Raw genomic sequence first — 26,412 nt, 5'->3', positions numbered from 1 at the left:
ATCTTACATAAGAGTTCATTTGCTTCTGTCTGGTACCAGATTCTTGGTTGCTTCACAGGACGATATTTTGATGGTGTTTTGATTAAATGCTCTTACACACATTTTGTACTTTGGCACAGTACAAAATGTCATTTGCAATTTTAAAAATGAAAGCTCTGAAGTAATTTGCTTTAACTATTACTCTTTAAGGTGCTGCAGCATCTGATAGCTAGCATTTTTTAAGAGCTGCTCTCTCAGATAGCTATGGTTTACAGTATCTGCCTTATCTTTGAAGCTGTTTTTTTTTAATTTGCAGTGATTTTATAAGACTGATTAACATTGTTTTTGTATTTATAAAAGTTTCCAATTAAGGTGTTCCAGGATCAAAGTAAACCTGACCTTATGAAACTATACATATAAAAAGCAGAATATATATGTATTTTCTTAGAAGAAAAATATGCATTTAATGACTTTCAGAAATACTGTTTCACAGCATATTTGTGTATGTCTATTCTTCCATTCTGTTGTTCATTTCTCCAGTTTTTGTTCTGTAGAGGAATGTTTTGCATACTGCCATGAAGTCAGCTTTGTTCCAGAGCTGTACTTTATGCACAGTGCTTGTTTCTGGGAGTGGTGATTGGTAACCTCCCATTCACTGGGCTCTGTTGCCATTCACAAGCTGGGTGCTGCTCTCAGGACCTGGCAATCCATCCCCAGAACAGCTAGCACATGGGCTGAATGGAGCCACACCTCCTCGTGTGCTGGATGGACACTCTACAGACAGTTCAGTAGCAGCATTGTCAGAGCATCTCTCTCTCCTTTTTTGCTTTGTTCAAATCACTGTAGAACTCAGTACAAAGCAGAACCAACCAAGGAGTTTGCAGTCAAGTCCTGCAGATGACTGGACAAGGTGTTGGACCACCATATTTCAGTCTGTTCTGTCATAAATCTGCATTCATCTGACATAGGGAATAAAAGAATAAAACTAACAACATGTGCATGCTGCTCTGCTATAAAAATTAAGTTTTAAGAGCAGAGACTGTTAACTGCACTTAACAAAAGACTGGATGTGGCACTTGGTGCCATGATCTAGGCGAGGTGTTAGAACATGGGTTGGACTCAATGATCTTAAAGGTCTCTTCCAACCTAGATATTCTGTGATATTCTAGGAACAAGCAATACTGAGTGACTTGCAGAAAGTCCAATTACCAGCCATGGGCCAAGCTACCCATGGAACCTAAATGCACTAGCTGTCTGCCTCTTCTATCTGCAAACTATTTTAAGTAGTAGTTAAGCCATCTAAATGCTAAATTTGAGAATCAAGTCCCATTATACAAGATCATGATCTCATGGAAATCAATGGGAAATGTCTTTTCTGTTTGCTTGGTTTTATTCACATTGTTACAAGATGTTAAGTAGATAATTGCAGATTTGTTTTTGTGGTATCTTACTTCCAAACAACCATCAGTGATCCCATGTTGGACTTGTAATTTACTGGATTATTAAAGGCATGAGGACAGACTGAGCAGGAGAGTTGGTCTTGGAAAAGGTGCATGTTTGTTCTCAGGGGCTGCAATAAGTGAGCTGTCAAGGCACAGCCCCTGTTCTCAAGAAGCTAAAGCCCCTGAGGGCCTGTTAGCAGAAGTTTTTCAGGCCACTGTATAGCACTAGAAATAAAGGCAATAATTCCCAGGATCAATTCTTGCCATAATGCTGGACTGATAAGAATCATGAAAACTCTGGTAATATTTGTTTTCTATTCAGTTTCTCCTTTTCTAGCAGGACTCCCAGACATCTTAGTGTCCAGACAGAACAGACAGGTTGCTTTTTGTGCTCTTGGTAAACTCAAATACAATCCACAAAATAGCAAATGTGTTCTATGATATCTCTGGCTTGCAGGAAAATCAAAGTTATCATGTGCATAAATGACAAATGCTTTCCAGAGCCAACTTTACCTTTCCTTATGAGAGAGTGAATTTAACATGTTAATTTACTATTTCTTGTCCTTCATTATGTATTTTTCTGTATGAATGAAGTAGCCAAAGAAAATTGGATGATTCACCTCCGCGTTTCTTTGGCCAAAAGTCTTTAATTAAATTGGAATTAAATTGCTGAAGTTCCAGCAACTATAAAATGTAATTATGTTATTTAGACCTTTTTTCCATCATGATTTTAATCCAACTGAGGGCTGTGATTTCAAAAAAAAAGGAAAATTAACTCAGTCCTGCACCCCTTTCCTGCCATCAATAGATACTTGTTTCACCTTTGTCTCTTATACCAGCACTGCCAACGCTACGTTCTAAGTCACTAAAAGGAAATTATCCAAGCTGAATGTGTGTCCATTATTGCTAGGTTCATTTACAAACACATTAGTTCTTTCCTTCAGAGTTCTCTGATATTCTGTTTATCAAGGTGAAGTCTGCATAAAGGAACAGGCAGAAATAAAAGGGTGGGAGAAGCAAGAGGGATGGCTGGACTTCCCTATCAGAGGTCACATGGAACTGTGGTTTTGCACTTGCCATTTGACACCAGACAGGCTTTTTTATGGTAAATTGTTTCATAGCTGGCGTCATCTGGCTGGATCAAGAGTTTAGGCCAGGTCACAGTGAGTTTGTGGTGCTTTGACCCAAGTAGCTTTAAGATCTCTCTTAAGAGTGAGACCATTCTTAAATTTTTTTTGGCAACCTTCATCCATGACAATTCCATGCAATTGGCAGGTGTAATTGAAATAGAGCTGTCAGTAACAGTGGTCAGATAGGTAGTGGCAACTGCTTCTGCTCTAGAGGTTTTCAGCATTAGTGGGGTTTAGGTTACATTAGTAAAAAACTTGTTGATCAAAAAACAGGCAGGCAGCAGTGTTTATTGTCAACATCATGATGCAACTCAGAATAAAATATAAAAAATGTGTGGACTGGCAGCAAAAATGGATCATTATCTGACCTAATTTGTCTTCCAATAGCATTTTTGCAGGACTTCTGCAAGGTAAAGGATAACTTTTCCTTTTAATCTTTGTCTCCACTTGTATATCGCTTTCCTGTCAGCTCTCTAGTTAAGTGGCTGCTGTTTTCCCCAGCCTGTATAATTACAGATGATTGCTGCTGAGGGCATTGCAGTTATTTGTGAGATTACACCTGCCCTTTCTTATTAAATGAGGCATCCTTAAGTGACAGTTTGACTGAGTTGATTGTGTGGAATTAAGGAAGACTTGACCAGCTGGCTCCAATGTCACTTTGTGCAGTTGCAGACAATGTGACATCAGTGTCAGCAGCTCCCAAGGTGCTTCCTCCTGGGCTTTGTAGCTGCACAATCCACTGGAGGAAGAGCTGCTGCTCGGGGCACTTTGCATGGAGGAGGGTAAGGCAGCTCAATAATTGATACCTGCGGGGCCGATCGCGTTCCTGGACACCCGAGACGGGCTGTTCGCTTCTGCCAGCAAGGGATCCTGTGCTTCTCCCCTCCTTGGAAGGAGCAGGCACTTAGCCCCAGTGGGTCTCAGCTTGAGAAACAAATACTATTTCACTGGTTGACTGAAGAGCAGGACTTGTAGAGGCAAAGTACTTGTATGTAACCTTTAAGGATGACTTACCAGTCTGACACTGTTATCTTGTCACAAGCTGATTTTCAACGATGATATATTCTAAATATCTTTCCATTAAAGGGGGAAATTACAAAGATCTGAGTGGTTAGGCAAAGGCCCTGCCACATCACATGGGCCTGTGAGAGAGGTGGGTAATCAGGAAGAATTTTCTGTGTTGGTGGCTGCCCCCTATATATACACCCTCAGGAGGTGGCTCGAAGATCCAGTTACATATTCTCTGAATTGATGAATGATGTTCTCAACTGATTATCAAATATTTCATTACTACTAGTGTTACTAGTCTTGGATGCAGGGCAGAATTTCCATTAAATACATACTAGATAAGAGTGGAGATTAAAGGATTGTTTTTGAATGGGATGGGACTGATTATTGTTTCCTCACAGCACCTGAAATTATATGGGGTTTTTTTGTGACTGAAGTAGAAAGGCGCAAAATGCAAACTCTGCCACTGCTCATATTCTGGTTCTTTGGTGAAGTGTTTGAATTCTAGTATAAAAGAGATGTTCATTAAGTTAATTAAGCCAATGTCAATTTAGTCACATCACAGAGCCATTTAGAAAGTAAGTGAATGTTTGTATGCTCTTCTCTCAAGTCCAGCAAGCTCTACTTTTGCCTGTTAGTTATTTCTAGTTCTGTGATAGCACAGGGAGAGCTGAATGGTTTGCTGCTGTTCAGGGCAGGGATTGTCCATTTATCCATGCTCCTAAAAGAGAGGAGTTTGCAGCCTTCAGCAAAGTGACCACAGTGCAAACTGACTGTTAGCAAAAAGGGTTAATAACTAATAAATAACCACATCATTTTATTATTAAAATAATTGTCTCCAGTTGTCTCCAGCAGGGGGATACTTACAGTAAGAAGACAGTTTTTGTCATCCACAACAGATTGTTGTTTGTAGTTTTCCATATTCTTTTAATTAATACTTTTGGCATATACCTTCTATTTTAGATTTAATTTTGTTTCTGGTCTGGTCATTCCACATTGGAGAAGTATCTCACAAACTGGTTTTTCCTCCTGAACTATCACATTATCAATATCTTTCTTTTTACTGATAGACCTATCCTTGAAATATTTCTGCTATTTTATAGTGTATATTGCTTTCTGAATCAAATGTAGATGGCACCCAAATGGCATCTTTAATGTTTCCCTGTCAGATCTGAGTTTCCTTCCAAAAGGTTGAGAAATAACTCTTTGCAGTTGTTTTCAATATTTCTGTAGCACAATGACATATCTTGTTTCTTTAACAGGACTGTACGTTCTTCACTCGGAAGGAAATCCTTCGGTAAGTAAACTCTTAAATTTCTCCTTTGTGATCCATGTGGAAGGGGCTGAATCTTTTTATCTGACTTGTGAGGAAACCAGATAAATCCTGTTATTCTACAGGAATTAATTGTATAGAATAGAGTAGGATTGGATTTATGGTACACTTATAATGTATAATTGTCATAAGGTGGTGATTAGCTTAAAGTGAGTATCATAGACTGTTTTAGGGTTGAGCCAGTGACTTGTATGAAAGGGATTTGCTGCTTTTCTGCTCAATGATATCAGTGAGGGCACATCCTGCAGTCAGTGTAGAATCCAGAGGTGTTTCTACATGTTGGAGGTGAAGTTTTAGTGAGCAGGAACTAAATGGGTTATATCTGCCTGGTTAATTAGCACTTACTGATGTAGCATCTCCCTGTCTCAGTGAAGGGGCAGCCAGGTACTGCTGGGCACTCATTTACCCTGCTTACAGGATGCTCACAGGGCTGATATGGAGGAAGTGCAGGGTGAGTCCTCTTGAGGCTGAACTGAATTTCTTGTGCAGCTGCCAACTTCAGTGAGATGATCCAACAAGGAGCAACCTTACAAAAAGATAAAAGAAAGCCCTGTCTGTCTCACCATTCATTTGCATGGCTGTTAATGACTGTTGTGTAGGTGGGGATGAAGGAATGAATGTGGCAGCTTCAATTGAGATTGCTATAAACTGATGTAAACCAGTGTGAGACTGCAATTAGGTGAAATGGGCTAAGTGTTTTTATCTGTCCCTACAGGGAAAGTAGCCCATCAAAACCCCAAACAACAGTAAATCTATTTTCTGCTGGTTTAATAAGCTGAATCAGCTCTCTGAAGGATCAGATGAGTGCCAAAGCTGGCATGAGAGCCACAGCAAGCAAATGCAACTATATTGGAGAATGAAGAGAGCATTTCCCGACCAGTAAGCTGTTAGATTGACTTACATACTGACTTGGAGTGCAAGGCTTTGGTGTCAACAGCAGCTCAAGTCAACATAAATACAGGCTGTGGTCAGAGGGGTTGAAGACACATTTTTTGATTAGTAATCTGTGTGGACAATGTGCAAATTATTAGAAAGTAGTATAACTTATTAATTTAAAGTGAAGAAAAGTTTAACACAAAATGCTGAAAATGGATCTAGGAAAAAATATAAAGTAAGACTGCAGCAGAGGCAAGTGTGCCTGGTGAAAGAGAAAAATAGAAACCGTAGCTCAATATTGGTGTTTGACAGCTGTTTATCACCAGAAAACCTAAATACACTCTTAAGATGGTTAATTTTTGGAAGTGTTGATCACAGCTATGAGCATTCAGTCATGGGCCCAGGGCAAGAACATATTAAAGAATGTTGGTTATTGTAGACATATTTATGTTATCACTGACTCAAAACATTATCTAAAATATTAATAGGACAACTGACAAATTTTTAGAGCTCATACTGGTTGCTTTGGTGGTGTTAGGGCTTTGAAAACATGCCCCAGTTTTCTTAAGGAGAATGTGGAAATTTAGACCAATGTGTGCAGCTTCAGGACACAACTTTTCTGCATGGAGAGGTGCCAGAACACACTGGTAGACAATCAATCCATAACTGCCTGGAACTTAATACATGCTCAGAGGCAGCCACTGTGGATTTGTTAAAAGCAAATCCTTCTGTGAGTATCTGCTTTTGGAAGTCAGAGAAAAGAAGCAGCTGCAATGTGTCTTTATTTTGGTAAAGAATTCTACATATTCCAGTTTGTAGTAGTCCTTTTCTACTTGTGTAAGTGCACTGAACTTGGTGCACTTACAAAAGTGGTCAAAATACTCCTGAACATAGAAAATTGGTGAGAATGGTAAGAAACATTGAGGTGAAGTGAGTTGCAGATGCTATGAAGATTGAGATGAGCTTTTTCAACAGTACTCAGTGTGTTAGAGAAATTACTGGAGTCAAAGTGAGCAAAAGAAAATTCACACACTCAAGTCCTAAGAACTGAGAAAAAAATTGGAAGTGCAGAATGGAGTGTGTCAAAATAATGGGCTGGGGGGTTAGTGGTCTGAGCAAAGTGAGCAAAAAACAACACCAGCCCCACAATGCTCTTGCAAAAAAGAGAAATGCATTTCTAAAATGCATTAGCCTCAGCAGTGTTTATAAAATGGAGAATTCCAGTTAGCAGTACTGTGACCTCAGTAGGAATAGACTGTCCAGTTTTGGGCATCACAATTTAAAAAAGATTTGTTACCCTGGAAAACATCGTCTAGAGAGGAACAGGAATAAAAAGAAAAAAATTATGTGAAGAAAAGTAGGAAAAACCACTGTATTTATAGCAATGAATCTGTATAATGTGCCTCTCTTGTGATTGTAAATGGGAACAAATGGTTGAGTTGTCTCTCATAAGACATTATTTCTCTTAGTCAGTTTTACAAATCTGATTTTCTGGCAGACAAACTTTCACTCTATCAATAATGCTTAACTGTTCATCAGCCCATCTGTTTCTGCTTCTCCCTGTAGACTGGTACAGTTTGGCACCCAAACAAGCACTCATATGCAGGTGGTTTTGGATGTCTGTCCTAGCCAAAAAGCACAAAAGTTGTCAATTCAAGTTGTATTACTTGAGAGTGACTTAACCTAGTTACACTGCCAGGGGAATATGGCACTAAATGACCAAGCTGGGCACCATTTGGGATATCAGCAAACTTTGGAACTTTTGGTAGAAGAAAAATAGTTCTTCTGTTGCCTTCTCTGCCTGTTTCATGGCATGTTCTTGATGGGTGAAAGGGGAGGTGACAGGAGCCCTTCTAGCCAATCCAGCTGAATGTTGGATTTTAAATCTGCAATCTGCTAGAAAATTAAGCAGTGGCTCCTTCAAGTGTCTGGAAAGCTTCCTTATAAGGGAGCAAATGCAGCAAACTGCTTGGGAGGCAGCTTGCTGTGGAGCAAGTTGCTGCACAACGGAGGGAGGAGTTAGAAAACAACTCCTGTTTTTCTTTTAAAGAGTTTGAAGTTTTGTATGCAGAAAGGGGAATTGCCCTATTGTCAGCTTTGGAGGAAAAAGCATCAGCCAAAAGAATGAAATTAGCAGCTCTATACCCTTAGGAATCTTCCTGAGTTTTAGGCAAGAAACTATACACACAAAGAACATAAATCCTGAAGCTATTGTTGATCTTCTTGATAATTATGTTACCATTCTTGTTGTTAAAAATGTTTCTGAATCCTCTATGAATGAAAAAGGAAAAAAAAAAGGATTTTAGGCAGTCCTGTATTTCCATACCATAAACTTTTCCTGTATTATATTTAAGCCAGATTGAGAGGAGAGAATCCCTGTCAGTGTTGATCTGCATGGAGTCAGAAATGTTCCAGCTCTGGGCTCCCCAGTACAGCTGCTCCAGCATCTGGCAAGGGGCCATTGAGATGGATAGGGAACTGAGGACTCTCCTATGAGGAAAGGCTGAGAGAGCTGAGATCTGGAGGCTGCAAAGGAGACAGAGGCCCATGCCAGGAAAAGGGGCAGTGGCTACAGACAGAAACACAGGAGGTTCTGGCTGAACACAGGGAAGCACTGTGAGGGTGACCAAGCACTGGAACAGGCTGCCCAGCCAAGGTTTGGAATCTCCAGCCTTGCAGATACTCAAAAGCCATCTGGATGTGGCAGCCTGCTCCAGCTGCCCTTGCTGGGCAGGAGGTTGCACCAATTCATCTCAGGAATTCTTGGCAATCTCAGTCACTCTGTGATTCTTGGAATCACCAGCAGAAAGATGCCTGTGAGCAGGGGTTTGAGTGCCAATTCAACAAAGGAAAAACATTATAAAGTGTTCTTATTTATACTCTCTATGCATCATGTAGGTCTGGGAACAGTAGGGTACATATATTGGAAGTCAGAGTTTTCATAACTATAACTAGATTTAGAATAAATGTATTATAAATTGTCTGCCAAAAACATTTCTCACAATTTCTTTGTAATTTTACTGTAGATTACTTGGGAGGATATTTTTGTAGTATTCTCTTAAATGAATTTGTGCTGCTTCATTTTGCATTGCAAAGATGAATAAATACTTGCTAACTTAAAACTAGCAGAAGACTCGTCTATCTGCTTTTTCTCATCTTATTATGCTGCCTTTTTATAAATTATTTCAGTGTCCAGTTATTGTATTTTATTGATACAATGAAAATAACTTCAACTGGAAATCATAAAAGGGGAAAGGCATATCAGTAACAGAATTCCTTCAACTTTCAACTCTTTCTGCTTGTGTTTCTCACTGTCCTTTGTTTTTTACCTGTTTGTCCAACTGTGGCAATTCAGTGAGTTGTGGTTTCAGTTTCTGACTGAATTTCCTTGTATCATGTTTCCCGTCATTTTGGTTTCAGCTTCACATGGTAGACCACGTTCTCTAATAGACTGTTCTAACCTCTTGCAATCTTTGGAAGCAATAATTCACTGAGGAATTGGTGCAGCACAGGGATTTATGCCTCCATTACCATGTGTAACATTTAACATTTATTGTTGCAAAAACACTTTGTGCAAGTATGGCATAAATCTGAGACCCTCCAGGTGCTATATCAGTTACCCCAAAGGCCCCAGATTAAAGAACCTCCCTCTTTTTGAGCTATAGCAACTTTTTCTGCCTGTGTGGCAGACCTGTAGGTTTTGGTCTGTCTGGCTCTGTTCCCCAGCTGTCCATTAAAGGACTGCAGGACAAGAGAGCATGTGCAGTTCACTGATTTGCATCAGTACAGGGCTACAGCCTCTGTAGCAAGGGTTGTAAATCAGTTCCCGTCAGTGCATTCTGCCCTGCATTCTGTGCAGTCTCATCTTCAGTGCTGCTGCTTCTTTTACTTCCAGCCATCTCAGGTGCTTGGAAGGGCTGATTGATGAGACCTGCCTCTTTCCAGGGCTTTAAGTTGACTTGTCAATTCTCCTGCTGGTCTCTGGAGTAGTGAATTCTTCTCTGTGTATTACACAAAGTCCTTCTCCAGCTGTTCCATTCAGCTCTAATATCTGGATAGGAGCCTATAGCTCTGATTGTGGTGAATAACCAAAAGTACAACTAAACAGCAGCTGTGCACTTGTGGTCTTGCTGCAGGCACAGGTTGTTCCATCCTGTACAAGTGTACAGACAGCTCATGCCATGGCTCCTGGGAACCCATGGTGGGACTGCCCATCACTGCCTGCTTTCATTGCTCTAGTTAAGCCATTTGTTATTTTTTTTCTGACAGTGCAGAGCAATGCTGAGCAATCTAGAATTTACTCCTTGAGATGGTATTGAGTGCAATGTACAAGTCTTTGAATGCATCTCTTTTACTCAGGAATAAATAGGATATATATTGCTGAATAAAAATGTTTCCCCCTTACAGCATAAATCAGGTGAGTGTTGCTGTGGGACCCAAACCAGGAAAATGTTTATTCATTTCTAAAGACCACTTTAAAGCCTCTCCTTATTTCCAATCAATGAGCCATTGCAAGCTTTTATCCTTTGTTTTCAGCACTCCTTCAGTGCAGAGTTCCTGTTAAAAGGACAGCTCAGCCAGCTGTAATATGTTGTCACTACATTTAGTGCTGGAGATGAATGTACACCAGGCCAAGGAAGGGCTGCTCTGTGTTTTAACACACCCGCTGGTGACCTTGGCTACAGTCTGACTCCCTCCCAAAGCTCAATAGTGAATTTAAATGGTTGCTACAGGGTGTAAGCTTAGAAATCTCTTTTTTTCAATCTATTCAGGTAGAGCAGGAGGCTCTGTTGTAAGAGACATCCCAAACTATACCCAGCAAATTCTCACAGCATCATCCTTGCTGACTCTAGGATGCTTCATCCTTGAGAAGCATCATCAGTTAATGAAATTTGCCATTAAATTTATCACCACATTCCCTCCCACTCTCATTTGTGGCAAGGAAGACACTGCCAATTTTTCATTTCCTACTTCCATGCAATGTTGATAAGGAATCCTGCTGACAAAGGCAGCACAGCCAGGAACAGGAAAATGTTTCTGCATGCATGCAGAAGAAACTTCTAAAGGAAATACAGCTGTAGTAGTTATTGCTGCAAAGACAGTGAGGCTGGTCTTGGGCTTCTGAATATACATGATGGTCTTTGTCTGATAATGGCAGCTTTTCCAAATCTATGTGTTCAGACAGCACTGCAAACCTTCCATTACCTCCCTGACAAGGCATAAATATTTCTGTGTCTAGGACACATAAAGAGGTTTGAGGTTGTTTTCAGACATGTTTTTTGCAAAGGGCATGCTGAGTAAAAGGACAAAAAGCATTTCCTTTAGGTCACAACTGCTCTGATGTGTTCAGGTCACCTGAAAAATGTTCTGCTTCTCCAAAACAGGAGAAATATCAGAGTCTTTGCCACAGCTTTGTTTCTTCTGTATTTGTAGTTAGGAATTAATGTTATTGAGAGATGTGAGATAACAGTCAGTAATGAGAGCAGCATTTGGGAAGTGATTACTGATTTGTCATAGTGCACAACGCTGCAAGGTGTAGTGAAGTACTGCATACAGGCAGGAGGATTATGGGTGTAAATAACCCTGATGTCTACTGAGCTTTACATCATGTTACAGAGTAATTGATCAGACGTGTATTGCTTCCTTGCCAAAAAGTATTCTCCCAATGCAACATAAGTTATTCAACTGAATGGGAGTTTTGGTGGACCTTCAGCAAAAAGGGCTATGTTCCTTATGACAGGTGGTTTTCTTAAGATGCTGAAGCAGGTCTGTTATTTTTTCTGCAAAATCCAGTATTTGATACTGGCAATCCAGTTGATTATAAAACAGGACATAGTGCCCCTGAAGAACCTCCCAGCATCAAGATCTTCCAGTAGGAAAAGGTGTTACTGTGGTTGTTCTATTGGTTGGGGTTCTTTGTTTATTGTTTTAAAGGATCATGGAGTAAGTGCCAAATACTATATGTTTGGTATAGGGAAATCTTATGGCCCTTTTCATGGTCTTAAATGCTAATCATGCCATGTGATAAGGCTATGACAAATAGAGTTGCTGAATCCCTGCAGATAAAAGCATGTGGAAGGTGTGTTTTATTGCTGTAATTTAGTTTGCAGGAGTTAGATCAGGGCCACTTCCTACAGACTCATTTGGATGCTTTAGTGTGAAATCCACTGAGAGAGAAAGCTCTTACATCCACAGATCTTTGACCGATTTGGTGAATTAACAGCAGAGTTAGTTGGGAGGAAAACAGGATATGAGAGCTGCCCTCAAATCTGCAGTTAGTTACCTGCATGTTTCAGTGTCCAGCACCTGCCTTCCAGACATTTCTGTCAGTCTAGAGTTGGGAGCTGTATCCTTCTTTCAGCCGCCAAAAGGTATGGCTGAACTTCATTATAAATAGATTGCAATTTCTGTGGACAGGATAGTGAATTCTGTCAGCAAGATGTGGCAGGTTTACTTTGCATTGATATTGCATGTTATAAAGAGACAAGTCTAATATTAGATAAAGTGAAGAAGGAAATCTTGACAGTTAAAATAAGCAGGAATCATCAGCTCCTGAATTTCTGAATGTTGTCCACAATGGTGAAGTTTTGCCAATAGGGAGTGCTTAATTTTCTTCAAGACTAGAACACCATTTCAGTATTCTAGCTTTTAAAAAAGTAGGTCACCCATAGATGGACATTGGACTTGAAAGTTTTGTTTTCTTTTAAGTTTTTCTTTTTAAGTGCTTTTAAGTTGCTTTTTCTGTTGTATTTAGAAGCATCTTTTTAGTTGCTGTTTACAACAGAGAAATCAATTGCTAGAGAGGGAAATGGCTATTGCATCTTGAATTACACAGTATTTATGAAATGTCATGGTGAGCTGTGGTAAGCAGCTGAAATGTGCTGAGATAGTGGATATCCAATTTCTGGTATGGCACAAGGTATTGCTGTGCAGGATAAGGACATCAGTTTCCTACAATGCAGAAAAAATGTGTTTCTGTGTTTCATTTTATGTGTTCTTTGTGGCACATCATAATAATGAGAAAACTGATGCCTGTAGATTATTTTACCCTAGTTTTTGAGTTTATTTACACACAGGAACCTGAAGTAGTTCAGTTGGGTACGGATCTGCTGCAGGTAAAGATGAAGAAATTAAGGGGTTGCTGAGGCATTTCTTCCTGTATTACTGTTTTGTTTATATTCTGCTGTTAAAACACAGTAATTGCTAGATGTAATTGTTAGTATGCCTAGGGAGCAAGCAGGATTTTTTGTTAAAAGGAAAGTCACAAGATACAGCTTTATAATGTATGCAAGTAGTACATACGCCCTACTGAGAGATTAGAATACACTGTGTTAGTACATAGGACATGACAAAGGGGCACTTGCTGTCCTAAGCAGTTTATGAATTAGGTGTAAGACTTAACTTCCACATATGATAACAATTGCATTTTGCAGTACATGTCTTGGTTCAGCCTTCTGTGACATACCTGGCAGTGCCTAATTGTTACATACACACAGTGTGAAACTCTGCTCAGTTACAGAAACATGTGGCTGCTGAATGCTGCATCAAAGCTCTCTTTCTTTCAGAATGATGGCAATTTGGTGGGCTCAGACTTGTGTACTAAAACCAATGATTAGAGCTGCAAGACAAATTTGTAGGTGATTACTGTCTGAATGGAATTGGTTATTTAAATTTGTTATTGGCTGTTTGTTTCTGCTTGTTTACAGGTTGCACGGCCGATACTATGAAATGGCACCAAATGTTGTGCCCATGGACTATACAAAGGACCCAGATGTTAAACTACCTATGCAGCTTATAGTAAACATGCCTGAGCTGAAGGTATCACTTTTGACTGCTTGCAAACTGTATCTTAACTTCTCTAGCTCATCTGCCAGACCTTTTTCCAAAATTGATATCCAGAAGCGCTGTGGCATGCTAAGGTCTTCCCCTTCCTGTTATTGTTCAAGGGCAAAACCAGCCCCAGAAAGTGGAAAATATCAGGTGAATGTCTTTCTTGCAGAGATAGTTAGGGTAGATGTTAAAGGAAACGAATAGGAAATAAATTTAGCAATCTTTGCTTTTTATGGATATGCCCTGCAGAAGCCATGTATCCACAGGAATCTCTGTATGAAGAGCTGGTTGGAAATCTGAAGTTCTTATCTCAGTCTGTAGGAATTTTGCTATCAATATGCAGAATATTGCTAATAAAAAGTAAAGGTTTCCCCCTTTTTTCTCAGCTACCTAAGCACAATAAATATTATTTTTCTTAATTATCAGGAGTTTTCATTTTCATGGGGACATTACATGGTAGGAAGTGGAGAAACAGTCCATGTAACTCCAAATGAGAGAAGCAGTAGGTGTAAGGCAATAAGTGCAAAAAAAATTGAGACACTATTTGTTTTTATTCTTATTTCAACAATTCAATAATTTATGATTTTAATGGAACAAATGTGGACTTTTAGCATTTATTTTTAAACAGTTCATTGAATTATGTTGTGTTTTGTCTATTTTTCATGTACACTAGTCGACTGTTGTCTATAAATTACTATAATGTGGAAACAATTATGTGCTCAATCTGATAGTTGCATGAAGCACTATTAAGCTTTTTAAGAACAATGCTATAAAAACCTTGTAATTGATGGCTTTCCACTTAATTTTAATGATCTAGAAATTCTTCTTTAGTATTGTATTTTTTTTCAAATATCTGGTATTTTACAAGCAGAAGCCATGCTTTAGACATTCAGTTGTAGAGAATGCTAAGTCAACATGAAGTGAAAAACATTTGAATTAGATTTCAAGTTGAAGGTCACAGAACTCTTTGTTCCTTTAATACCACACTTGCTGTATGTTTGATTCTAGGATAATATAATTTATTGAACAAGAACCATGTTTTTTTAAAGTGTGTTAAAAAGTCTTTGACCAGCATTTAATATATAAATGGAAACATTAAACACATGCAAGCATTTAATTCAATAAAAAACCTTGGGAGAATTTTTATCCTTCAATTATTCTTCAGACTCTGATTTAGCAGATGCCTATGGACAGCTTGGGTTTCTGAAGAAGCTGAGAGATAATTTAGAATTCTTTTTCACAGTAAGCATGGACTTCTTCAGCAAAATATATTTATGCTTTTTCTAATGGCATCAGTATTCCTTAGGGTTTATGTTATCGTCTCTGAGATCTTGATAGCACAACATGAATCCTTTGGCACAGTTCTTTGACTCCTCAGACTTTAACAGCCAGAGAGCTTTGTGACAAATCAAGGCTAACCTTAGAAAAGGAAGTGAGAATTTATGATCACACAGAGTCTTTTTGGCTTCAGTGATAGAGGATTGAACACTTAAGGAACAGCTCATTCTATGAGAACTTTCAAGATGGAAGGCCTGGGACTGAAGCTGACATACAAACCAAAAATTTTACACAGGATCCTATTTAGATTGAGATACAGGAGTGTATCATGCTACCTTAGCAAACTTAGGTGGCAATGACAGACTTCCTAAGAGGCTTCCATGTATGAATCATAATCATGTATGGATCATATATGGATCATAATGTATCCACTGGCACCACAAGTCTGTGAGGCTTTCTCACCCTGCTTTAGAAGATGTCTCTAGGTAATGGAACTTGACTTTATGAAAGTAATAGGACAAACTTACTATTGAATTTTATACAAATTCTCTCTCAGGTCTCATAAGTCTGTGGAAGAACCTTAGAAATATTGATTGCAAACCACTCATTTTATTTCAGGAATTCTGGGAGCTTACAGAGAAAAGTGCTTTCAATAGCTACTGAGCTTGTTTCCAGTAAAATCCCAGCAGGAGGAGACTAAGTGATATTCCAGAACTCTTTCAAAGCATTGACACTAAAAGATGTTAAAATGCCTGGGATCTTTGTTATAAACTGGAGTCCATCTTGCTCATGAAGCATCTTGTGGGCACCTGTGCAGACAGGAGTGAGGGGGAGAGAGGCTTTCCTCAAGATTTTGTTTTTGAAACAATCTAGGTACTAACTTCAGCTCATACACTAAGAAAAAAAATCCTTGACCTTTGCAACTTGACCAGACTGCCTAACAAATCATAATGGTGTTTTCTTTGGTAAATTTTCATCAAGGTGAAGACAAAGACAACATTTACTTCTTAAAATAGAAATAAATGACCTAAATGTCTATTGAATTCTAATAAAATTAGTGCTAATTTCAATGCACCTGGCTTTTTTCATATACACATTACATTTCTAGTTACTGGCAATGTTGAGCTCAATGCCACTGCAGGTTCTGACAAACGGATAGAATCAATAATGCACTTTTCTAAATTAGATTCTGCTAATATAAAGAAAGATCTTTACCTCCTGCATTAAAGCTTTGAGCCAGGTGTTTTGTGTTTCAAGGGAAAAAAATGCTGATGGTCATTCTCTTTAATTGATAATGAATTATTCACTAACTCCTGATTCTGAAAAGTTGAAAGTTGGGACAAGAAATAAATAAATAAAGAAGGGGAAGGTACTTTCAGTTGATTAGGTCTACCATTACAGTGAAGTTAACAGAGCTACTTTACTCCATCAGTTCCATTGCAGCCTCTGTTCTCTAATTTTTGCCATCTTGGTTACACAGGCACCAGTCTAATAAATTAACTTTGGTGCATCTGGACACCTGTGAGATGGCAGTAATTAATATAGCAAGACTGTAGCCATGATATGGACTGCTCAGTGTGGGACCAGGGAGAAAGCAAAAGTGATATTTTTTCAAATTAAAACTGATTTCGGTCACATTATCACTGTTATTGCCACAGAGCTGCAGGGCTAAATGTAACCTGCTGTCAGAGCCCCCTGTGGTGGGTAGCAGTGGTGGGTGTCCATACCCACATCCCAGATTGCCTCTTTCCTAGATTGTGAGCTCTCTGTGGGCACTGCAGTGCAGAGCAATCCTTCCCTCCAGAGCTGGGCAGCAGAGGGCTGCTGGAGGGGAACCAGTTTTGTTTCACTCACTTTACAGTCTGTTGCTTCCTGCCTTTTGGCTCACACAGGAACTTCACTGATCCTTGCAGGTTTGTTGTAAGCTGCACTGGGGAGGAGGTTTTAGATGTGATTTTAGTGAGTTTTCAGGTTCAGAGCTTTCTGTGCATTGGGCAATGACACCTGGGCCGTCTGTGTAAAGGGCAATGGGTAATGCCAGAGCAGGGTGATCTCCCCAAGCCCCAGCCCTGCTCTGGACAATTTTTGTCTCCAGCTCATCTCAACATCCTTGCTGCATTCTGTTAGTTGTTCCTAGTTTTGATGGGATGTTTTACTCCCTTTGGAGGAGCAAAACTTTTCTCCAACCACTCTCCTTGCTTCTCTGAAGTCTCTTTATCAAGTGTCATAGGCAAGGGCTGTTTTCTCTGCATCAAACCCCAGGCCTGCACCTCCCCTGCAGCCTTGTCTGTACACTTCCCTGTCAGAGTTAGGAATCAGTTCTTGTCACAATGCCTTATCTTCCCATGAGGTGCTGGTAAGTTCTGTAATATTTAAGCAATTCTGTATACAGCTTAAATCTTTGGATTTTTGGTTGTTGTGACTTCAGTAAAGAGTCATTGTTGAACTTAATATGCTTCTGCTTTCTGACAGAACAAAATGATCTTTTCCATTAAGACATAAATATACCAATTTAGCTCTGTCTTAGCCTTGGTTTCTGCAGGAATTTCTTAAATAGTACCCTGCAGGCACTGCAGAGAAGTTTGATGACATTAATATAATCATAGAAACATAAAACCCAGGTTATTGATTTTGAGGAAGAAGAAAATTAACAAAAAAGCCCTGCAAAGAAACTTGCTTTTTTCTGCTCCAGGGACAATTTGCTGTTGCACTTATTATGCTTCCCTTTTGAAGCACCAGTCTTTCCTATGGAGCTTTGATAATTAACAATTTAGCTACTTTTGTATTAATGTTTGTCTGATAGCAATTTTTCCCCGCTCTGTTTTGGAATAATCCTGAAATTTGAGAAAAGCTAGTTTTTACCATTGCTGAAAAAGTCTTGATTAAAGCATCCAGAAGGATTCTGGCTTGCAAAAAGCAAAATAGACTGCTTTGTGCTTTTAAATATATTCTCTGAAGTCAGTGGGGACTTGTGTTCAAACACAAAAGGGAAAGTCATCATTCTGTTTCTGTGGATATAAAAATTAATCAGCATTTTGTAATGACTCTCCTGTATCTCCAACTTAATTAATTTGACCTGTCTTTGAACTTCACTTGCAACTCTTATCTCCAAATGCAGTCAGCCTGTGGGAATAGGATTGGATGCTTGAAATTAATTCTTCAAACTCCAAAACAGATAAGGCAAAAGGCCACCAGAGTACTTTCCTAGAGTCTGGGATGGAAACTAGAGGACAGAAGAATATAACAGGTGACTTAGCTGCAATGGCAGGAGAAAACCCTCCAACAGTTTGTTAGAAAACTAATGGTTGTGTTTTATTGTAAGCTGTTAAAGGTCTGAATGTTGGAATAGATGCTGTGTAAGATTTTAAATGCACAGAAACACAATTATCTGAGTAAAAGAAGTGTTCCTTGCAAAGATGGATTGCACATTTAGGATTCTCTCGAGCCACTATAGCAACACCATCAATCTGCAAAACAACAGAGTTGGTTTTTGGTTGTAGTGATTCTTTATTGTTTCTGTCTCCCCTCTCATTTTTATCATGAGACTGCAGAAAAAGCTTAAGACAAGTGTAAGTTTCTAGTTTTAAAAGGAATATTTTTTTCAACAATTAGTGCTTATGGGAAAGCAATCTAGGAAAAAACAATATAATTTTCCCCTTTACTCCCTTCCCCCATGGCTCTTCCTTTAAATATGATGGAACCCTAATCTGTGCTCTTTAGAGTAGAGGTAATGAAATTACAGAAAGGATGTGAAAAGTATCTGTGAAGGTAAGCTAATACTTTCCATTGTGTAAGCCACAGATATACTGCCTGAAGACACATAATATGAGAAAGTTAAAGGAAAGAAATCAATATGAGGAAAGATTTTATTTTTCATTTTGGTTTTAGCGATCCATTTGGCAAAGAGTTACTTAAGAAGTATGCTTAGGTTCATTTAATTCATTCTTAATTGATCTGTATTTTCAAGACCTCTGACATGCCAAATAAATAACTCATCTTATGCAACTGCAAAATGCTTATTGAGTCAGTGAGATCCTGCCCCAGCCTTTCTAAAGCACAAAGTCCTGGGCTTGATATTCACTGCTGATAGGGATATTTGCATCTGTCTGCTCCTGGTTTGTTACCCAATGCTGCCTCTAAGATGTCAGTTTTACTACTGTTACCATGACACTTACTTCTCATCAGGTTTGTTCCAAAGAAAGCTATACAGCATTTTAGAAATGAAAAATAAATTTCTAACATGTTTTGATGCCCATTCTGATGTTTGGCATTCTCAGTTATTAAACATATAACACATTATTTTTTGGTGTGCTTTTAGGAAGCAAGTGGGCCTTTTCATGTATTTCAGCCCAAATTAATCTTACTTTGGCTTATTTATAAACTGGCAGTTTGAACAATAGAACCAATTGTTCCTCCTTGCATGTCTGTCTGTTCATATCCTACAAACAGGTATATGTGTGTAACCACAGGTAAATCCCACAAACAGGTAAATGTGTATTCCATGAATATCTCCAGGGACATTTCCAGGCATTTTAGTGAGATACTTTAACTTGAGCAGTACCCACAGATGCACACCTACTGTACCTACACATCATTCAGGAGACATGAGTGATCACTGCATATCCTTTTACAGTGAGCTTCTCTCAGCCATCTGCCTGGCTCTGGGGTGTTATTTTTCATTCTCATGCTCTGGAGAGATGTGACCCTTTTGCTTTTGAGGCTGCTTTTTATTTTCAGGAATCCCTCTTTTCTATTCTATTTAATTTGGTTTTATCTGCCCTGGTTTTGTCTTCATCTGAACAGTGAGCTCATTAATCTCCTGTCCTTTGAAATCTGTAGGCCTGTTCCCAGTTGTGGAGTCCTTGAGTCATCCAACCCTGCAGGAGAATTTGTATTTAGTATTGACTTCTTTATTGGGCTGGCATTTGAGCCCAAGGCTCTGTGGTCCCTACTTCACCTGTCCATAAAAACAGCCTTGTTCCTGGTCACTACTTTTTTAGTCACCACAGTTGTGCCAAAAATGCCTTCTATAGATGCTTGTGTTCTATGTGTGAATTATCAAGAAAGAATTCAAGTAAACTGAAAACCAACATTTTCTGGTCATTTGTCTCTCAAATATAGCTAGTTTTTGAAATTTCATTTAAAATAATAGGATGGTTTATGAATACCTGTTAGGTAATTAAATTTACAGGGAAATAAAAGAAATTGTAAGGAGATATGATTGAGCTTTTGAGCTTTCACAGTACTGCTCCTTTAAAAGCCAAACAAAATGCTGCATGCATATTAAAAATAGTGAACCTGATATGCCACCACCACAGCTGTACATATTTATGAATCAGTATGTTAATCAGTGTCTTGGCTTCAGATGAGATCTGTATCACAGATTTAATGAGATGCTGCTCACAGCCCAAGTGATGTTTGTGTTCTGTTCATATTCAACTAAATTGAATTGATTTTCCAAGTTTTATTGATACAGCTACAAATTAGTGTTGGAGTTTTGTACAGCTCTGAGAAAGACAATGGGTTTTTACTGTAAAAACATTTGTTTTGTGTGTTTATGGTTTTAGAATATTGTCTTATTCTAAGGTGCTAGAAATGATTTCGGGATCATCTCCATTGGTGACTATATTTCATTTAAATTTCTGGAATTTATAGTCAATCTAACCACAGGTTGGACATTGACATGTGTCAGTGAAAGTAAAAGGCCTGAAGTGGTACTATGCAGCAGCAAGGACTGCTGAAACTTCCTGCTACAGCATACAAATGTAAGTTTTTTGATGGATTTTTGAGGAGAAAAAGATGTCTTTAAAGAGCCAACTATGCAATTAAATATTCATTATCAAGTAGTCAGCAGATTTTTTCATCTTCCAAATACCAGTCTATGTGTGTCTTTCACAGGAGAATCCCTTCAAAGAAAGGATTGTGTCGTCTTTCTCAGAAGACGGAGAGGGGAGCCTGAGCTTCAATGACTTTGTGGATATGTTCTCTGTGCTCAGTGAAATGGCTCCCCGAGAGCTGAAAGCAATCTATGCCTTTAAGATTTATGGTACTGTGTGGAGGGGCTCTGGTGTGCTTTTCGTGTTTTGGAGTAAATGAGTGGTACACTTGGTGATCTTTGGTTCTTCTATTGTTTAGATTTTAACACAGATAACTTCATTTGTAAGGCAGACTTGGAAAAAACCCTCAATAAGCTGACCCGGGAAGAGCTGACAGCGGAGGAAATCACTCTGGTTTGTGAGAAGGTGATAGAAGAAGCTGACATGGATGGTGATGGGAAATTAGGATTTGCAGATTTTGAAAACATGATTTCCAAGGCACCAGACTTTCTCAGGTATTATTTTAAGAAAAACAGAGTTCCTTGCATACTTGCAGGTATGTTTTAGGATATCACTGTGCAGTCCAATACAAGAAGTGTCAGATGTAAGTATTTTACTAGAGAACTCACTAGGGGATGACTTCTTACCTAACTCAGTTTACTTTTCCTGGGCATATTCCAGTTCTCTCCTAATTTAAGACTAAGAGCTCAATGACTTTTAATTATCACCTTTCCTGCTCCTCCACTCATCTTGGTGCAGTTCAGGAAAATATTTTGATCCATTATGAGCTCAAATTCAGCCTATAGCAAGGATTAAGCCTAGAGCAAGGATCCCAGCTGTCTGTATAGGAATGTGTGTAAATATTGCATACATGTTACAAGTACACATAGAAAGACATTGATCTCTTTGCTGTGAAAGTATTTTTTGAAGAACTGTAAAGTGTCCTGCAGGACACAGAATAGTATTTCTTTCACAAATGAAACTTCTGAGGAAAGAGGTTAAAAGCGATTCAACAATAAAGCAGGAGGACATGATTCCAGTGAACCTTGAGAAACATCAGCTTCTGGAGAGGAGACATTCAATGTGAATGTCTTTTATACATTTCAGGTATTCCTTGACTAATCAAGTGTATCAACAGAAACCCCTTTAGAACAAGACATGTATCATCATTATGGTGAGGCTCAGCTCAGTAGGTATTCTAGTATTTTGTTTACAGATACTTCCAGCTAAGAAAACATCTTCTTTATACTGCTATCCTTGTAGAAGCTGCTGGGATCAGGTAGGGTTTCCTTTAATCAATCAAAAGGCTGTGCTGCTCCTACAAATCTGGTAGAGAGCAGTGATCAAATGTGAAGAATTGAAGGCAGATCTGAAGATTCAGTAGAAAGTGCAGTTTCAGAAGTTTCCTGTGCCATGACTGATTTTACTGCTGTGTTGTAGAGGCTTGCAAACTGCTGACTGAGAATTCCAAGCTGAGGATGCTGTGCAGTCCAGTCATTTCCTGAGAAAGTTTAGCTGGGTCATGGGATTCATCTCTGAAGTCCTCAAGCCTAAGAGCTCCTGGTGATATAAAGAAGGGTCTCCTTCCACCTCCTAACCAAAACACTGGTTTAGAGCCTCTGACCAGGCAGTTTCTATATAAAAGCAGTTTCTGTCGGGATAACAGTACAAAGAAAACAATTTCTTAGCTGGAAATATATGTAAATAAAATATTAGAATCCTCTGAAGAATCTGATGTTTCTTATGGTTCAGCAACATGTATCTTTGAAGCTATATTGGAAAATGAGAATGTAATGGAAAAAAGCCTCAGAGTTGAGAATATGTAGGTTCTCTAGTTTGGTTTCTGTTTTAATTTTAACAGTTAACAGCTGCAGGAAAAGAAAGTGACAGGGTCATAAGACTACTTTTTTCCAAACTGATTTACATGCAAGATTTGATACTTTTGCCTTACTGTGGTTTACTGTTCATTTTGTCTGTAAAGGTATTTGATTTTTTTAGGACATTGTTAGTTCTATTTTTGCTGTATGCACTGCATCACAGTCTGGCATACTTGTTAATACTGAACTTCCTGTTCTGAGGAACTTATTCTAATTTTTTAAATACTGGGTAAATACTGCATTCTAAAGAGAGATTTGACTTTTGGAATGGAATTCATTGCAGTTTAATGCCACAATAGGTTCACCAAAGTCTGACTGGGACTGAACCTAAGCAAGTACGCTCTGGCAGGAGCCAGTGCCTGCCAGCATGTGACAGACTTTGTGACATGGGACAAGAATGCAATTCCTGTAGCTGATCTCTCACCACAAAAAGCCCAGTTCTTTGTGCCATAACAGTCTTGGAAACATTACCTATTCATTTACTGAAACAATGCTTTCTTACATCTTTGTGAATTAATCTCCAGCTCTGTCTCCAGCCTCTCATTTTCTTCTGAGTTTTCAGCTGTAATGGTTGTCTTAAATGATAGCCTTGGGCTGTGTGCAGCCACAGGGCAGGCAAGGCCGTGCAGCTTCACTGGGTAATCTACTACAGAGCATGCAAAGCACAGGAAGTGTCTGAATAGCAGATGACCAAAGCTCTATGCCAGTGGAAAACTGAGCTAGCTTCTTACTATTACAAAAAGATAAAAAAACATGCTTTCATCTAAAATAAATTGGCCATTCGAAATCTTAAGCAGACATGTGGAAGAAATACCAACCCATCAATGTCCAGAGGCAGTCACAATTTCATTTGCTTTTGCTTATCTCCACTTTTTGTGCCCAGGTGAATGCATTTCAGAATTTAAATTCAAGGAAGCCCAAGAGTCTAATGATTTACACTTCCAGCTGCTCAGCAACTGTGAAAGTGGAACACCTAGGATCCAAAGCAATAGCCACATTGAAAATGATTGCCAGTGAGCAATTGCAGATGCTGGGTAACTGCAGTTTGTAGGGATTTTGCTGTGAAGCCATGGGCAGTCAGTAATTCTGAACATCTGATCCCAGAATACCATCCTGGCAATGTGGTATGGGAGCCTTCTGAAAATGCTGAATAACTTGCAGGGCCCCAGATGATTTTTATCTGTAGTAAAGGATTTACTCGGTCCTTTTCCTTTTGTCCCTACCTCTTCATATCATAAAAAGGGGAATGTAGGACTCCAGGCAGTTAGGTTTTATCCCTGGCTCTGCCATTGCTTGAGCAGCTGATCTGTACAAAGCCATAGAACACTTTTTTCTCTCTGCTCTCTTATGTGGGACCAGTGCTCACCTGACTTGTGACAAACGTTGAGAACTTTCAATCAGCTGCAAATGATCATCAGCAGCAGCATCAGATTTGAAATTACTGAGGAGGAATATCTTCTTTAGTCTGTGGAAAACCTTTGAAGGCCAGATTCTAGTAGCAATATGCACTCAGGTTATGAAGCACATGTTGGGGTGTTTTTAAGCTGTCACATTATCACGCCTACTTAACATATACAGCAGGCATTAGCTTTGACACCATGATCCAGGCTTTGACCTGCTGTGAGCTGAAGTTCATCCACTCTAGGTTGACTTATTTTCCTTATCTCATCACTCCTTTCTCAAACCTTTATTTAATGACCCTGTGTAGGTTTAATCTCCTACAGACAGCCTTTGCCAGCTTTGTGCTGCTGTCAGGCAAATGAAGATGCAGTAAAGTCTGTTGCTTGATTTGCACTGCTGTCGTTGAGGAATTTTTTCCAGACCAGAAGAAAACACTGTTAATCATTAACCAGGGAACATCTATGCAGTTGGCTGCTATCCCAGAAGCTGAACTAAGCTGTAAATGATAATGACAGTTACTAGTTGAGAAAATTGGATCCCAATAGTTTTATTTCACTAAAAATTGTTATCATTAAGAAGCTGCTTGTAGTTTAATGGAAGCATTGGCAGATTGAGCTGGCACTAGTTAAGTGTTCTGTTCTACAAGACTGGTTACGTTTTCCACAGGAAATTGTTTTATAAATCATCCTGGAAGTTTCAGCTTATTTGAATGCCTGAGGGTGAAGCCTGCTGTAACAATAGGTGATGGGGTTTGAGAGGAATATGGCATTAGTAATACCTAGGAACTGCCAGAACCAGACAGGGAAACAACACATTAAACATTGGAAATGCAGTATTTCTGAAACTGTTGTGGGCATAGTGACAAATGTGTTTGTGTGCCTTAATCTTTTTCTTTCTTTTGCAGTACTTTCCACATAAGAATCTGAAGATGTTTCTGCCAGTCCAGCTTTTCTGAATCTCAGGCACTCCAGGGATTTTTGTCCTCTAGTGAGGGCTTCCTAGAACTCAGCAGAAAGTACTGAAAGAATTCTGCTCCACAAAGAGACAGAAGCATCATATGATCTACAGGATATTTGGAACAGACACATTTTTATCTTCTCTGCTGGCCAAGCACTCTGGCGAAGATTGGTTGTTGGATTGTGGTATTTCTTTTTTTCCCCTCTTTTTTTAACAGTCATAATCAGAATATTATTAAAAGTATTTCCACAGAGTTTTTATATTTATGAATATTTAATACTGCTCTTAATGGTGAAAAAAACCCAAAAACAAAAACCTGAGAGATTAACTTTGGTGTGTTTTCCAAGAGTATTTGAAAGAAAGCACTGGCCTTAAATAATGAGATGCCTCTATCACTGTGTTGTACAGCTGGGATCTTGTATGGAAAATACCTGACGTGACAGAACTGCAGTCAAGACCAAGCTCCCAGAGTTGAAGACAGCCACAGCCCAGGTTTGCCTTTCAGCCACTAAAATGGCAACTGCTGGGTTTGGTGCTTACCTTCAACCAATATTTTATGGATTATTGTGTCCTTATAAAACTTGAAATATTTGCCTTTTGTATATGATAATTGTGTACGTGATTAATTCCTTCCCAAGATAAATGTTAAAACTGTGTCCTTATTCTCAAAGGGGCTCCTGCATTTTACTCATTCTATGGGCTGATAATGTTCTTGAATGGAGGAACATGGTCATCTGTAACTCATGAAGAAGTTGAAGAAGCACAGAACTACTATTAAGGACATGAAAAGATATTTTCTTTTGAAACAAGCTATGCAATCTCTCCCATAAAATGCATGAATGCAGTTCTATCTTTTCCTTTCCTCTCCAGCTGGAAATCAGCTAGATCTTTTTGTTGGGTTTTGTTGTTGTTGTTGTTTTGGGGTTTAAAATTTTTCTTTTTTTATATTTTACTTCCAGTATTGTTTAGGTACTGGGACCTGAAGACAATCATATGTGTATTAATTATTGTTCTAACAGTCAATAGAAGGGCTCTGTCACTTACATGGCTTCTGTATCAAGGTCATCACAATTAAAACTTTTGAAGCATTCTGTTGTGCTTTGAGAATTTTTAGGCTGACTACATACTAATTTCCTTTCTGATCATTATTCCAATTACTATAAAGTTAAATCTTTCAAAGAATGAAATGTGTTATATAGAAAACTGTTAAAGTAGAGAACCTAACCTGTTTATCATTTCTGTAGGGATGGTGATGCCTGTCTACCTCAGAAACTCTTCTGTGTGGTGAGCTTGCAGGGTAGCTTGCTGTTCAGATTTACACACTATGAATAAAGAAGAAATATTTACCTAGCAGCATGTGTGTACATTAAAAGTTTCAATGGCAGTTTTGGATATTCAAAGTATGCAGGACAGACATGTCTAAGATTGCACAGTGAAAATGACAGTAATTTTTACATTTATTTGTAATGCATATCTTAGAGCTAT

General features: G+C 38.8%; 1 protein-coding gene across 3 annotated transcripts in view; it reads left to right on the top strand.

Moving 5' to 3' along the window:
* CIB2 (calcium and integrin binding family member 2) overlaps window positions 1-26,015 on the top strand; it is a 36,309-nt gene extending 10,294 nt beyond the window's left edge. For 2 of the 3 annotated variants that reach the window (XM_054272771.1, XM_054272769.1), the window contains 5 exons: window positions 4,822-4,856; window positions 13,475-13,586; window positions 20,775-20,922; window positions 21,012-21,207; window positions 24,875-26,015. In XM_054272771.1, coding sequence (XP_054128746.1) covers window positions 13,497-13,586; window positions 20,775-20,922; window positions 21,012-21,207; window positions 24,875-24,896 — 456 coding nt within the window. In that variant the 5' untranslated portion in view covers window positions 4,822-4,856; window positions 13,475-13,496 and the 3' untranslated portion in view covers window positions 24,897-26,015. The remainder of the gene's footprint in view (window positions 1-4,821; window positions 4,857-13,474; window positions 13,587-20,774; window positions 20,923-21,011; window positions 21,208-24,874) is intronic. The other variant, XM_054272770.1, reaches the window with a different exon arrangement.
* Window positions 26,016-26,412: the final 397 nt, after the last annotated feature.

The sequence above is a fragment of the Melozone crissalis genome, unplaced genomic scaffold (genome assembly GCF_028551555.1).
Source record: "Melozone crissalis strain CALT ecotype California unplaced genomic scaffold, PUWL_Pcris_2 ptg000014l_1, whole genome shotgun sequence".
Taxonomy (NCBI): Eukaryota; Metazoa; Chordata; class Aves; order Passeriformes; family Passerellidae; genus Melozone; species Melozone crissalis.
Note: the sequence above shows the minus strand (reverse complement) of the source record. Positions and strands in the feature narration are given on the sequence as shown.